The 16,512-nt window shown below is 40.4% G+C and overlaps 1 protein-coding gene across 1 annotated transcript in view; it reads left to right on the forward strand.

Annotated features, from left to right (window-relative positions):
- The window catches only part of mmp16a (matrix metallopeptidase 16a (membrane-inserted)), a 105,670-nt gene that overhangs the window by 62,223 nt on the left and 26,935 nt on the right, over positions 1-16,512 (forward strand). The window contains exon 6 of the mRNA XM_088321904.1: positions 11,737-11,954. Coding sequence (XP_088178030.1) covers positions 11,737-11,954 — 218 coding nt within the window. The remainder of the gene's footprint in view (positions 1-11,736; positions 11,955-16,512) is intronic.

Below are 16,512 nucleotides of genomic sequence, written 5' to 3' on the forward strand. Positions count from 1 at the left end.
TGCTCTCTTTTCCTGTGTGTTTTGTGTATATACATGTACATATATACGTGTACCGTATTTACCCCACTATAAGGCGCACCTAAAAGCCTTTTATTTTTTTCAAAAGCTGACCATGCGCCTTATAATACAGTGCGCCTTATATATGGATCAATATTAAGTCGCAAAGTCTTGCAACAAAGGCAAGCAGCCGCCGACTCGATTTTCCCCCGAAGGCGAAGTCGTCCGCGGTGTGTGCTGGGATTTATATACCGGCGTTTCATTTCCTAACCAATGTGTCAATCATCATTTGAATCAGTCACTATTGGCTAAAGTTATTCGGAGGTAAAGGGGGCGGATCCTTTTTATAATTTACAGGCTCGCATAGGCTAAAGAGGCGAATCAAAGCCTGCAATTGGCCGAAAAGATGAATGAATCACACGTTGGGTTGCACTACGGCATGGAGAAAAACATTTTTTACTATTCTGTATTTGCAAATATTTTACTCTCGTGGATTTACTACACTCACGGTTGTAAGAAGACCATGGTTACGTATCATTATTGAACATGATGGCTGCAAGTGAACTCACTAGGTGAGCTATGCTGCTTTATATTTTCCCGGTATCTTGTTTTAGAACGATCTTGATGTTTCTGTGATGAGTCTATTTTTAAACTCAATTCAATTCAAAGTGTTTATTGTCATATGCACAGTAAAGAACCCCGTTTCCCTGCACAATAAAATTCTTACTTTGCTGTCCACACAGTTGCCAGCAAAAAATAAAATGGAAACTAAGAAATGTTTTGGCATTTCTTGAATTCCAAGACTTTAACCTTCCGAATGACATTTGGAACGATGCATTGACCAAGGAAGAGTGAGAGCACTGAGCTTAAATAGACAGAAAGCCAATCTGTCAATGAGTCGCAGCTGGCGCCACACGGGCGGGGCCAATTGGGCGCCATGGCAACCGTGACACAATATTATGGAAATGAAGTCAAAGTGTAGAAAACTGTACAAAGTGAAAACATTTAACAGTTTGAAAATAAGATACAGAACCAGGATATTGCACTTTATGGGGGTATTGCACTTAGAATTGACTCATTGCACTTTAAAATGCTGTTTCTCGATTGGGGTTTAGTGTCTTTCAGGATATGTTACATTTCTTAAATGCTACTACCAAATAAAATGAAAATTCTCTATCCATTCTGAAATCAGATTTTTTTAATTTGAAGCTCCGGATTTTATTTGCGAGTCGTGATAAAAGTTGGTGGGAAGTTAAGGGAATTGTCCCTCATCGCCTGTAAAAGAATTCCACTTCTTGGCCATGACATCTCGCTGTCACACGAGTTGCTGAGCATATTGTCTCTCTCACACACAATGACTCTCTCGCAAACACACAAGAACCTGCCATCTGTTTACATGACAAGGGTACATCCATTCCTTTGGGACTGACAGACCTGGGCAAGGGATCAAATCTCTCCTCATCCCTCTTGTGTTTTACTCCTCTCCCTCCACCTCTCGCTCGTACTCAGAGTTGAAGGGCAGGACGAGTGGAAGCAGCTCCTCTCTCGGCTAATCACTCTGTTTCCCCTCCCGCACAGTGTTGCATTGAATAAGGTCATCGGATGGACTTTAAGACTTAGAATCGGGGGGGTGGGGAACATTTTTGCCTCCAAAGCAAGATATTTATTTTTTTCCCATGTATTTGAAAACCAAATTCAATAAAGCACCTATAACTGAGCACCACACAGAAGCTAATTCTTGCAGAGCATTTAGCATATTTTACACACAATAGAGCGCACCGAATTGTGGGGCACGCCCCCAAAAATGGTTTTCCTTACATAAAGCGCAACAGACTATAAAGCTCATCTCCAAACGGAAGAGCAGCTTCAGCGACAGACTGCTGTCACAGTCTTGTTCCACGGACAGACTGAGGAGATCATTTCTTCCTCATGCCATGAGGCTCTTTAACTCCACCCGGTGGAGTAAAAGCCCACATTAAACCACACCCCCACATTGCATATTACCCTATTTTTATTACAGTGTGTATTTTATGTAGGACTATTTAAATACTCTATATCAACACGTTACATTGGGTATTTATGTATTTTATTCCTTTGACTTTATTATTGTTTTATTTTCAACACAAGGATACTGCTGGAAGTGTGAATTTCCCTCTATCTATCTAAAATTGAGACTTACCCTGGGTATTTGTGTATAACCGTTGGGTTTTCTATATATTAATCCAATGATTGATCAGTTGATAAGTGTCTCCAACCATAATAGCAAAATATTGCATGCAACGGGAATCGAACCCGAGTAGTCAAAAATCGTGAATCCCTACTGCTTCCTGCATGCATCCTCCTGTTTTTCCGCCCTTTGGTCCCGGTTAGGCCTTTGTAGCAGCCAGCTATCCTACCATGTTCCGGCTGGTTTAGCCCGTTTTAGCTTTCTGTGTTATTTTTTCCAGTGTGCCCCATTTTAAGTGTTCGCTGTTTTTGTACCATTGCTGCACCCATTTGCGACACGAAGCCTAGCCATTCTCCACAAAAATGACCAAAACTTGGCTTCAAACACTCAAAACCTCGTTGATTAACTCACATGTAAACCAATATGGTGATTGAGGTGCTGGTGTTCTTCACATGGCGTCACAGCTCAGGAAGTTAGACGAGACAGGCTGTCTTCAAAACGCATTATCCCTGAAAATAATTGGAATTTATTAATGAAATACATATAGATATTATGCAAAATCTACTATTTTCTCACATTTTGTATCATATTCACGTTTTCTCTTACCAAACCTTAAAGGCAGAAAAATCCCCCACTAAACCACAGATGACATACGAAATGGTGTTAGAGCTTATCACATTATCACATGGCGGCGCAGTGGTTAGCGCGTGTGTGGCACAGTTCTGAGGTCATGAGATCGAACCTCCTGTGTGGAATTTGCATGTTCTCCCAGTGCTTCCGTCAGTTTCCTACGGGCACTCCGGTTTCCTCCCACACTCCAAAAAACATGCATGTCAGATTGATTGGCCGGTCCAAATTGTCCCTAGGTGTGAATGAGCGAGCGAATTGTCTGTCCCTGTGCCTTGCGACTGGCTGGAAACCGGTTCAGGGTGTCCCCTGACCACTGCCGGAAGACAGCTGGGATAGGCTCCAGCACCCCCGCCACCCTACTGAGGATAAGCGGTGCAGATAATGGATGGATATTATCACAATTTTTTCACTCACAGTGCCAGAAATAGTGATTTCTATAGTCTATTCTGATGGTTCTGAGGTTAAATAGTCCCTCTACTTCTTCACTTGTGTGTCAATAATGTTGACGTTAAATATTTTTACGTATGCAGAAGATTCAATTGTTGCTTTGTTTCGATACATTTGTATTGTATTTTGCTAAAAAACTTTCTCTCTTTATTCTCTAATGTTACATAATGTTAAATCAGAATGTTCTATGCAAATAAGTATTTCTGGCACGGTGAGTAAAAGAAGTGTGATGATGTCAAACAATCTAATGCCTTTTTGTATGTCATCTGTACCACTGGTGGTCTACTGGTAGAGTGTCGCGTTCTTATCACCTCTACTCAGGTTCGATTCTTGTGCATAGAATGTTTTCAGATTTTGGTCAGCGATGATGATCAATTGTTGGATCATTTCTCAAATATAGTAGAGTATCGTGAAACCTAGTCTAGAAGTGCATACCTATAATTACAGTATGGATTTCCAAACGTATCCACAGCGTTCTGCAGTAGATGAGGTGCACTGGATAATAAGGCGCACTTTCAAATTTCTGGCCAAATTGGGGTGTTTAGTAACTGCTCTAAAAAACTGAATTTTATCCCAGACCCTGATGTACTCACGAAAATAGCCACATCTGGCTCGCAAACCCAATAATAATAATAATAATAACAATTTTCTTTGTATTGTCATTCTGTGTAACAATGTACACAGAACGAAATGTCGATACACCTGACCCGTTGTAGCGAGCTGATGCAGCCGCAGCCAACAGAGGGCGCCGCCATTTTACCAATGTTATAAGTCTTAGGTATGACTCGGCCGAGGATCGTTCCCTTCTTCGAGTTCAGATCCATTAGAAGTTAAGAGTGAGTTGGAAGATCGGTCGAGGAAATGATGAGGCATGGTGAGACCTGAGAATTGTCCCATTGTGAAATTTGAGGATACCAGAATCCGATTTGGCTTACGAACTGTCACCCCTCACCATTGTCATTTCCAAATCTTAAGGTGACCTCAATCATCAAGCCATGCCATGTTTACTTGATGAGCAACATAAAACTCAAATGGCGTTCCATCATCAAGACGGCGGTGGCCCGTCTTGCACCGTGATTGGCTCTCGGCCGAAAGTTAATACACTCGGCTCTGCACGACCGAGTCCGGCACTAAAAATGCAACCGAGCGTGTTAAGGTCACTTCACTCTCCCGTTGCAAATGTTCCTACTATTACCATAAAGTAGAACTTTTCTCTGATATGACATGGAATTGAGAAACTTTCAAACTTTAAGATGATCGCAGCTTGGTAATTGCATCCAGTTATATCTGATTTCTAATTTATGTACAGGGTTGGGTAGGGTTACTTTAACTTGATTACTTTCAATTACTTTTGGATGACTCCAATACCAAATATGCTCATAAAAGACAAAAGAAACTAAATATGGATAAAATGACTACATTTTGTGCAGGCTTGCGGAGTAACGCAATACATGGAACGGCAAAAATGATGTTGGCAAGCTGTTTGGATTGATTTTCATTTTGTTTCTGTCGCATTTTATGTTCGTTTTGCCGGAGATCAAAGAGATCAAAGCCAGGAGAGAAAGCTTACCAGGTGTTGTGAGTCATCATTTTATGATGACTGACTGATAGTATGGATGTATTGCTTTAATTTGTATTTTTTCAACAATTATTATTTTCCTTTTATGCATTTTTTAAATCACAGAAATATTTGTACTATAAGCAGGTTTTCAACCCCGCGGCTAATCCAATGATTTTTTTTCTAGCAACCACCAGGGGCGCCCAAGTAGTAAAGGTAAAAGTGAGACACATGCGTAGAAGAAGACACAAGTTTGATGTAAGACTGATTGTGAAATATTGTGAAACCCAAGAGTTTAAGCAATCTAATGATATGTGGCATGACGTATTTCAGTGACTTTCGAGATGGTACAGACTCGTATTTATTTATGAAAAGTTAAGGGGTTAAGGTACTGTACAATATTAAAACTCTTTTATGTAACGTCTTTCTTTGTAAAAATATGCTTTTTTTTTCATTGTGGGCACGTGCGGCTTATAGTCAGGTGCGGCTTATGTATGTGCAGAATGTTTTTTTTTTCCTTTAAAAAGATATTGGGTGTGGCTTATAATCAGATGCGCCTTATAGCATGGATTTAATGGTGTGTTACTTGGTCATATCAGTTTTTTCATTTATTTGACAGTTTTTGTGCTTTATATTGAGACAAATTAATCAAGAAAATACATTACCAATGTATTGAGCGCTCTCTCTCTCTCTTTCTCTCTCCCTCTTTCCCCTCCCTCTCTTATTTCCCTGTCTTTCTCTCACTCTTTTTCTCTCTCCATTCCCCTTCTCTCTACCGCTTGCTCTCTCTTTTCCCTTCGTATCTCCCTGTCTTTGTCTTGCTCTCTCTTTCTCCCCGTCTCCCTCTCATCCCCATTTCTGTCTCTGTGTCTCTCTCTCTCTCTGTATCTCTCTGTCTCTCTCTCCGTGTCTCTCTCTCTCGGTGTCTCTCTCTCTCTCTATCTCTCAATCCCCATTTCTCTGTCTGTCTCTCTCTCTCTGTCTCTCTCTCTGTCTTTGGCTCTCTGTGTGTCTCTCTCTCTCTCTCTCTGTTTCTCTCTCTGTGTGTGTCTCTCTGTGTCTCTCTTTCTCTCTCTGTGTCTCTTTCTCTCTCTGTGTATTTCTGTCTGTGTCTCTCTCTGTGTTTCTCTCTCGTTGTCTCTCTCTGTGTTTTTCTCTTGTTGTCTCTCTCTCTGTGTCTATCTCTCTCTCTCTGTCTCTCTCTCTCTCTCTGTGTATGTATCTCTCTCTGTGTCTCTCTCCATCTCTCTCTCCCTGTCTCTCTCAATCCCCATTTCTCTGTCTGTCTCTTTCTCTGTCTTTGGCTCTCTGTGTCTCTCTCTCTGTGTCTATCTGTCTCTGTTTCTCTCTCTGCGTCTCTCTTTCTCTCTCTGTGTCTCTTTATCTGTGTTTTTCTGTCTGTGTCTCTCTCTGTATGTCTCTCTCTCTCTCTCTCTGTCTCACTATTTCCAACATTCTCTACTTACGTCTTCTCTCTCACATGCCTTCCCTTTTTCGGTCGGTATCGTGGTTTTCAAAACTATTCTCTTGTTACCTAATCCAGTGTAAATACCGGGTTTAATATTGATAACAGTAACATTTTAATATCACGATAGCATGTGAGTAGCTCTCATGCAGATGTCATTAGGCAGCTAACACGTCGACGCAGACACGTTAATTCCGAAGCGAAGGTTATTAAGCCTTAAGTACTTTTGGCACACACACACTCACAGTAGTGAGATAACACATGGTGGCCTCTAGTTTTGCATCCATTTCAGACTTCTACTTACCAAGAGAGCAGTACTGTAACAGTATTACTATGCTCCTTAGACTTCTAGTGATTAATTTACGTTATGAATAAAGTATCTATCTATCTATCCATTCATCTATCTTATAGCCAATGCAAATAATGTGTCAAACACATTTGAGCCGCGTTCGAATCAATCTGCAAAACGAATCCTTCAGGCACACACTTAATAGGGTTTCTGTTTATTTTTCTTTGCCTGCCACGAGCAAATTATATTCATTTATTGGCCTCGCTAAATTCTTCTGCAGTTATCTAGATTGGGAGCAAATTCGCCATTCTTGCCTTCTGGCGCATGTTGTTTAAAATTAGATCGGACCGATAATGTTTTTGGTTCAGGGGCGGCAAGGTAAATATTGTATCAGAGTATGTTTAGTTGTGCGAAGCATCGCACAGCTGGAAATGAGCTTTCTGGGGTAAAGTGGACCAGAAATTTTGAGGGAAAACAGATTTGAGCTCATGACCTATGGGGGACAGATCCTGCCATATGCTAAAAATGCTGGTCTATTAGTGATCCCAAGAGCCAAGAAGAAATCCGCAGGTTCAAGAGCGTTCTCCACTAAGATTCAATCTACAACCTCAGTGTTTAAATCTAGGCTTAAAACACACTTCCATTATCTAGTTTATGAATGACCTATATTTCATGTTGACGATATCTGTGTATTATTTTTTATTGCAATAGCCATTACAGCCTGGTCATCCTGGGAGGGGGATGACCTCACGTGCGGTCCCTTCTCAAGGTTTCTTCATTTACCTCATATTGAGGTTTTTGAGTTTTCCCCTTCTTCAGAAAGTAAATGACAAAATATATACATCACGAAATACATGACTAAATAAATAAATGACGAAACAAAAACCAAAATAAATACAAGACAAAATAAATACAAGTAAAATACACAACAAAATAAGTACAAGAAAAAATAAATGTAAAGATGTATGAAGAAATAAATACTGAAAATAAATACATGACAAAAAATTCCTTCAGAAAATAAATGACAAAATATATTCATCACGAAATACATGACTAAATAAATAAATGACGAAACAAAAACCAAAATAAATACATGACAAAATACACATCAAAAGACAAAATAAATTCAAGTAAAATACACAACAAAATAAGTACAAGACAAAATAAATGTAAAAATGTATGAAGAACTAAATACCGAAAATAAATACACGTCAAAAAAATACATCACAAAATACATGACTAAATAATTGACAAAACAAAAACCAAAATACACTGCAAAATAAATCCCGAAATTAAAAAAAAAGACAAAATGCATAGATAAATGATTAGATGTCATTGATGTCAAGTACTATATTTAAGTATTAGGTGATTTATTTATATGTTCTTTATTTGTACGCAGGGTTGGGACTTTAACTGGATTACTTTCAATTACTTTTCGATTACTCCAATACCAAATATGCTAATAAAAGACAAAAGAAACTAAATAGGAATAAAATGATGACTCACAACACGCGGTAAGCTTTCTCTCCTGGCTTTGATCTCTTTGATCTCCGGCAAAACGAACATCAAATGCGACAGAAACAAAATGAAAAGAAATCCAAACAGCTTGCCAACATCATTTTTGCCGTTCCATGTATTTCGTTACTCCCCAAGCCTGCACAAAATTGATTCATTTTATTCATATTTAGTTTATTTTGTCTTTTATGAGCATATTTGGTATTGGAGTCATCCAAAAGTCATTGAAAGTAATCCAGCTAAAGTAACTTTACTCAAACCTGCTTGTACGCCATACATTTATTTCTACGTACGACAGGATCGGCCCTCCATAGTAACGATGGCAGTTTCTCCGATTCCCCCGATCGACGTTCCCTTCCACTCCTCACTCCCGATACTTATGTAACTGCAGAGCGTTGCATATTCTCTAATCTGGGACGTATTTCACAGGATTTCATCTGGCCGGCGAAAGGAATGCCTCTCGTGTAAAAGCAGACGTGTTTTGTGGACTGGAAGATGTCTGCCGCCTAATCCCGCCATTGCCTGTCATTCGATTAGTTTGATGAGTAGTACCAGTGTCTGAAACTCAGGACAAAAAGTTAGCGGACACCAGGACAGACAACTCTGAAAATTTCCCTGCCCAGCCATAAAGTTGCCTGGCCCATTTTTCACAACTTGAAACACAATGAGACGATTCATCGCCCAAAAAAAAACATTGTTGCAAAGTATTAAAGATCAATAATCAGAATATATAACAGAACAACACTTTAAAATTAAGTTTGCTATAAATCTACTTATAACATTCATTGCATGTATATGACATGGCTGTTTTCCATCTGACATGAGTATGTACCTGTATTGACTCATCGTCATTCATGCAATGTTTGTGTTGCGTCGTCTGTTACAAGCCACGTGAACTCCTCTTTCCATGATGGTTTTGATGTACCTTTACGTTTTGGAGTGTCATAAAATTTGTTAGCTTCTTTTGAATCTTCTGGGGCTGAGGTTTTGGCTTGATTCCTTACCACTTCTCCATTTTTCTTGTGTTTTCTGTGCGTCTACTTTGGGAATTGAGATGCAAATGCACAACATTATACGGCTCGGGAAAGTCCTGAAGTACGAGCAGACGTTATTTCAGACACTGGTAGTACCTCGTCCATTGCCTTCAACAATTGCTCTTTCGGTTCCTTCATCTTTTTTGGCATTTAATTGAGTAACAATTATTGGGTCTGCTTTACAGAGAGTGCAGGCAAACGTTTAAGGCCAAGGGGCCTGGAGACCTATAACATTTTTCTTATTTATGAATAAATATCATATTTTCCGTACTATAACTTGCAGTTTTTTTTCAGTTTAGCTGTGGGTGCGACTTATACTCCGGTGAGAATTATACGTGAAATTATGAACACATTGTTTTATCATGAAGTCTTACATTTTACTACTGGTACTGTATATCAATTCACATGTTTTTTTTCACACTAAACCTCAAGAGGGCACTCTAGACCCGTGTTGATAATCTCAACCTTTGGGCATTTTCCAAAGCGGAAGCGGTGTCCTTCCAAATTTAGGAGTTGTTAGGACGCGACAGACAGGATAGATAATGAAACAGGATATCGAAAATAAACAGGACAAACTAGACGGGAACGGAAACTGGATAGAATAATAAGCAGGACAAAAATAGATGGGAACAAAACTGGGGACTGATATTAAACAGGACAAAAATAAACGGGAATAATGCCGGACAGGGAATACCAACAGGAAACGGGCCGAGTCAAAACCCACGTCTTGATGACTAGTGCGACTTATACTCCGGAGTGACTTTTAGCGGGGAAAATACGGCACACGTTAAATTTCTATTTAATAAGATCAGTCTCATCAATTTGGGTTTTAAATACTCACAATTAACTCATATAGTGCCATAACATTAAAATACATTTTCAGAAACTTTGTCCCTGTGTGCCAAAATGTAAAAATACTCTTTTTTATGTTTTATTTAAATAAAAAAAACTTCAAGCTTTGGCACTGTTGGTCAGTAAGTATCATGCCTCAGGGAATGATTTCTGTAATTACCACTAGTTGGTAGGAAAGGCATGGATGGGATCTTTGTCCACACATCAAGGAGCCCTCACTTCCTTGTGTTGCTTCCTCTATCCGGTGATTGAGTGTGTGAGCGGCTCCCGACTGACCAAAATTATATGATCGTGTCACCGGAAACATTGGGCGCTGATGTTCTTGCTAAGTTCATGCATTGTTCATGCACGAGTTCAGTCGTCTTGTAATTGTAAATATATATTTTTTGGAATGTGGGAAAAAAAAACGAAAATGATGTTAAAACACGTCTTTGACACTGATTGAGTTGAAGCAAAAAATATGTATTATGCCACTGTTTTAAGTACTTAATTTGATATTTAGTTTTATAGTGATACTGTAGTTGTAGGATTGCTGTAGTATGATTTTGTAGTATTTATTTAGTACTGTATTGTTTTAGTATTACTTTAGATTGATTTTTGTAGTATTTCTACAGTAGTAATTAGTGGTATTTCTAGAGTCGTATTTATGTACTATTTCTAGAGTGTTTCTTTATTATTACTGTATGATAGTATTAGTATAATGGTATTTTTGTAGTATTTTTCTTATCAAAATAAAAGCTAAATTGTGTATTAGGTCCCGGTTTTAAGCACTGAATTTGATAGATCTGTAGTAATTTAGTGTTTTTTTGTAGGATTGTTTTTGGTATCATTTCTGTATTAGCATTTTTGTATTATAGTATTACTGTAGTAATATTTGGTTGTACTTTTTTTCTTTATTAGAATAGAAGGAAAATCATATTAGGTCCCTGTTTTCAAGCACTACATTTGATATTTAGTTTTCATGTAATTTTGTTGTTTGTAGTATTTCTGCATTAGTATTTTTATCAAGTATTTCTCGATTAGAATTTCTCTATTATAGTATTACTTAAGTAGTATTTTTTTTCATTTTGAGAATGGAAGCAAAATAACCGGTCCCTGTTTTCAAGTACTATATTTTGATATTCAGTTTGGTCATTTTTGCGCCCCCAAACACATTTTCTTAGTAGGATTACTTTATGTACCATGATAAGAAAATACATGACAAAACCCAAAAGAGTAAATGACCAAATAAATAACAAAATGAATGTGTATACAAACAAATGACATTTCACAAATATTTATCACTTGATCTAATCATGTGTTCATTTCTTTTATATGGTATATATTTTCAGGGCATTTATTTATACATGTTTTTCTACATATGGCAGATTAGTCCTCCATATAAAAATGTATGGACAGAATGAGTTTTAATACTTCTATGGTAGCATCTTCTGAAGCAAATACATTATACCCTCTTTTTCACATTGACTGTGAATATTACCTCTGCGGTCGGCAACATCATGCGTTCAATTATTTATACTCGCGACGCTCTCATGATCCTCTTTCCTAGCGCTCTCTTTGTACTCTCCGGGTTCGTGTTCTTCACTCGGCTCTCGTCTTTTTCATGAATATTAAGTGATGCCGAAACCGGGCGATTTTCAAGCGAAATACTGTTTTTGTCAAATTTTGACTGCTTATCATTGCCCCTTTCTGTCACGGTTGCCCATTGCCCCCAATTGGCCCCGCCCGTTTGGCGCCAGCTGCGGCTCGTTGACTGATTGGCTTCCTTCCTATTTGTTCCAGGGCCTCCTGACAAGCTCCCTCAGCCCACCAAGCCTTTGCCAACGGTGCCCCCCGTTCGCTCTTACCCGCCGTCAGATCCTCGCAAACCGGACCGACAGACTCGACCTCCAAGGCTGCCCCCCGGTGACAGGCCGGCACATCCCAATTCCAAACCTGACATCTGTGACGGAAGTTTCAACACTTTGGCCATACTCAGGAGGGAGATGTTTGTCTTTAAGGTAAACAAAACGCTTCTGGGTAATCGTTTGGGGCCTTGAAATGACAGGACAGATAGATAGATAGATAGATGGATAGATAGATAGATGGATACTTTATTCATCCCCACAGGGAAATTCACACTTCCAGCCGCATCCCTGCGCTGGAGAACAAAACAATAATAAAGCAAAAAGAATACAATACACAAATAGCCAATGTGACGTGTTGATACCCAATGTAGCGTGTTATATAGAGGATCTAGATAGTGCTACACAGAATACGCACTTTAATAAAAATACGGTAATAGACAATGTGGGGTTTGTGGTTTAATGTGGGCCTTTACTCCGCCGGGTGGAGTTAAAGAGCCTCATGGCATGAGGAAGAAAATATCTCCTCAGTCTGTGCGTGGTACAAGACTGTGACAGCAGTCTGTCGCTGAAGCTACTCTTCTGTCTGGAGATAATGCTGTGTAGTGGATGTGATGAATTGTCCATGATTGACCGCAGCTTTTCCAGTGCCCGTCTCTCAGCTACTGTTGTCAGGCTGTCCAGCTCTGTGCCCAAGACAGAGCTCGCTTTCCTCACCAGTTTATTGAGACAGGGACAGAGACACGCTAACTAGCATGCAGTGTTGGGTGTGTGACTGAAAAACAGTAGCTTAAATACTGTATTTTCCGCACTTTTCATCAGATTATAAGCCCCCCCCCCAAAAAAAACGTCTATAATAACATATGTATCTATAATATTATCCACTGTATTCTGTGGTATATAAGGCGCACCAGATTATCAGGTGCTTTTTGAATTTTCTGGCCGATTTGGGGCTCCGAGGTGCACTTTATAGTCTGGAGGGAGGGAGAGGGGGAGGGAGAGAGAGAGAGAGAGAGAGAGAAAGAAAAGCCCCGGAAAGAGAGGGCAGTGTTCTCTATTTGGTTTGAGAGAACGGATGGCAAAATTCCGCAATGTATGCAAAAAAAAAACAAAACCCCACAGAACTATTTAATAGACGAAAATCAGCGGTGTGCAGAGGACAGAGTATCAGACAGGGCGAGACAGACGGGATCGATACCAGAGACCGGAGACCGATATCGAACAGGACGAGATAGACTGGATCGATACCCAACAGGAAACCGGACGGAGTCAAAACACACGTCTTGCGGGTGCAGAGGTTCGTTGACGGACTGACAAAGGGTGAGTGAGAGTTTACCAGGATATGGCGAGGGAACACTGTATCCCCATAAATAACCTCAACGAATACATAGAAATCCAACTCAGCGCTGTAGTAAGAAACCTGCAAGCCAATCCCAAATGTACAATTTCAAGCATTAAGAAAACGGTCACGGGAAGTCATCTCGACAACATAGCTTGGATTTTCCCTTTTGATCATACCAGAAAACCGCACACTTCCCTAAGTCCGTCCGTGTCCTTGTTGGAAGCTCGTGAGCACAAGAGCACAGCACCAGGCAGTAAAGAACACACAAAGCAGCTCTGTGTTTTTTTGCACAGAGGATAGAGTGTCTCTCATGCTTTATGAGGGACTATTTCTGGGGAGTGCTTATGAATAGTTCTAATTGTTTCAATAAGAGTCTTGTGGGGCTGATAGGAGAAAACCCTTATTTTGTATCTCAATTCCTACACGTTTTGTTGAAATGTCCATGTCACAAGGAAACCTTCATTCTTTTGAATGAACGACCATGAATTCAAGACTACAGAGCACACCGGAATGAAACCCACGTCGGATTTTAAGCTGCAGGCTTAAAAAGCCATAAAGATGAATTCTTCCCCGCTCGGGTGGTCGACAACTTTTCAAATCGGAATAAATCAAACGTTTGCTTTATTCCGATTTCAAAATCTTCGTTCGGTTTGGAAATTTCGGAATTTCAGTTGGTTTGGCAATTTGCCTACTCGGCAGCCAATCAGAAGCCTGCATCGACTGACTTCGTGCTTCCGGACTTTCCCGAGTGTTATAAGGTCGCGGATTTGCATATCATTTTCCAAAGTAGACGCGAAGAGAACACAAGAAAAATGGAGAAGTGATTAGGGATCAAGCTAAAACCTCAGCCCCAGAAGAAATATTCAAAAGAAGCTAACAAAATTGATGACGCCACAAAACGTAAACACACATTAAAAGCATTGTGGAAAGAGGAGTTCACGTGGCTCGTAGCAGACGAGGCAATGCAAACATTGCATGAATGAAGATGAGTAAATACAGGTACATACTCAGTCAGATGGAAAACAGCGATGTCATATACATGCAGTGTTCATTTTACCTGTGAAAAGGGATGGGTCCCGGGGACTCGCATGCTCAAAAATCTATGGGTCCCAACAGAGATCTGTGGGTCCCCAAAATTTAGTGTTATAGAGGTTGAAATCGTAAATCGGCAACAAATATATAATATAAATCTACATATTCATTCCGTTTTAATCATCAAATTATTAATTCATTTTCTGCATCAAATTATTGTTGGTAATATACCGATTAAAGGGATCACCACAAACCTGTCTTTTTTTTATTTTCTCCTTTTATACTTCCTTTTTTTCTTAACTTCTTTATACAACATAATTTTTATTATCAATCATCAAAGCAAGTGAGCCGTTTGAGAGTTGGCTCTTTTGAATGAGTTGAGCCAAAAAAGCTGGTTCTCTAAAAAAGATGGACTTCTTTTCACTACACAACGAGATCTCGTTGGCCGAGATCGGCGTGCGGACGAAAACTCGAACTGCGAGACCAAAACAACAATGGCGGATCTGCCTGACGAAAAGTTTGGAGTGCGGTAAATCTTTGTTAAAAAAAGTAATCGGGTAATAATGACAATTTTGTGGCAAAAAGGTTGCGTCCTGGGGACTCACGTTGATTTGAGACGATGCGTCCCCAGCAAAAATGATGCGCCTAGGACGCAGGGACGCGGGCAAACCAGAACACTGTACATGCAATGAATATTATAAGTAGGTTTATAATAAACGTAATTTTAAAGAGTTGTTCTGTTATACATTCTCATTATAAATCCTTAATACTTTGCAACAATGGTTTTTTTTGCAATGAGTCTTATTGTGTTTCAAGTTGGGAAAAATGGGGCAGGCAACTTTATGGCGTTCTGTAACGTTTTCATAAGTTTCAGACTCTGGTCTAAATCAGAAAAGTGCCACACAAGACAGTAGTTCACAGTTTGTGTCCGCACCTGTCAATCTTCATCAAACAGGCGCCAACCTATGCAGCTGTGCGAAAAAAACGTTCTCAAAACAAAACTCGATGTACTCTACTGAGTACAATTCTGAACCCTGTACAATCGCAATAGCCTGTGTACATGCTGAGCTGATTTTAAGCTATTCCGTCCCGAGCGCACAAGACAAAGTGATAGAGGCAGTGATTTTTGTGAGACCCTGGTGGGTGGACAATCTCTTAAGGATAACATTTGCTCGTATACTGCAACAATTTTAGCAACCAACGATGACGTTGTCGCCTGATACCAGTGACTGAGACCATCAGGACTAGAGTTGAGATCAGTCTAACGAAAAGTTAAAAGGAAAATTTTTAGACAGCATTTTAATGATCATACTAGTTCACTGGTATTCAAAGACACTTGACATTGTCCTCTTTATGTCATTGAAAAAAAAATCAGCTTCCTGTTTTTAGCTATTAGTTGTAGTGGCACAAATATTTAGCTCTGTCTTCGGTGCAGCGTCTGCCGTCATTCAGACCCTGTACCGGTCCGTCGTGGTGAAGAGGGAGCTGAGCCGAAAGGCAAAGCTCTCGATCTACCGGTCAATCTACGTTCCTACCCTCACTTATAGTCATGAACTTTGGGTTATGACCGAAAGAACACCATCCTGGATACAAGTGGCTGAAACGAGTTCCCTCCCCAGGGTGTCTGGGTTCTCCCTTAGAGAAGCTCAGTCATCCGGGAGGGACTCTGTGTTGAACCACTGCTCCTCCGCATTGAGAAGAGCCAGTTGAGGTTGCTCGGGCATCTGATAAGGATGCCTCATGGGCGCCTCCCTCAGGAGGTGTTTCGGGCATGTCCCACCGGCAGGAGGCCCCGGGGGCGACCAAAGGCTTGCTAGAGAGACTATGTCTCCAGGCTGGCCTGGGAACGCCTTGGGATCCCGTCAGATGAGCTGGAGGAGGTGGCTGGGGATAGGGACGTCTGGGCTTCCTTTTTAAGGCTCCTGCCCCCGCGACCCGACCTCAGATAAGCGGAAGACAATGGATGGATGGATGCAAAATGTGATTTAATATTTTAGTACAGGTTTAGGGGACTGACTCTGTCTGGGAGATTGATACGGAGGAGGGGATTCCCAGACCCCTCGCTCAACCCAATTGATGTGATGGGAGTCATTAAGTGACCAAACCCCCCAATTCCAACCCCTTATGCTGAACGCCAAGCAGGGAGGCAATGGGTACCAATGTTGTAAGTCTTAGGTATGACTCGGCAGAGGCTTGAACGAGTGACCTGCCAATCTCGGGGCAGGCGCCCTACCCCCAGGCCACCGAGCTGTATTTTTATATAAATACTTGTGGTTTTCCAACATTAGTTTGCCAGTTTCATATTGACTGCTGCACTAGTTGATTGAGATTGCGGACACA

Source organism: Urocampus carinirostris, chromosome 18 (assembly GCF_059441175.1).
Source record: "Urocampus carinirostris isolate Australia breed hairy pipefish chromosome 18, RoL_Ucar_1.0, whole genome shotgun sequence".
In the NCBI taxonomy this organism is placed as follows: domain Eukaryota; kingdom Metazoa; phylum Chordata; class Actinopteri; order Syngnathiformes; family Syngnathidae; genus Urocampus; species Urocampus carinirostris.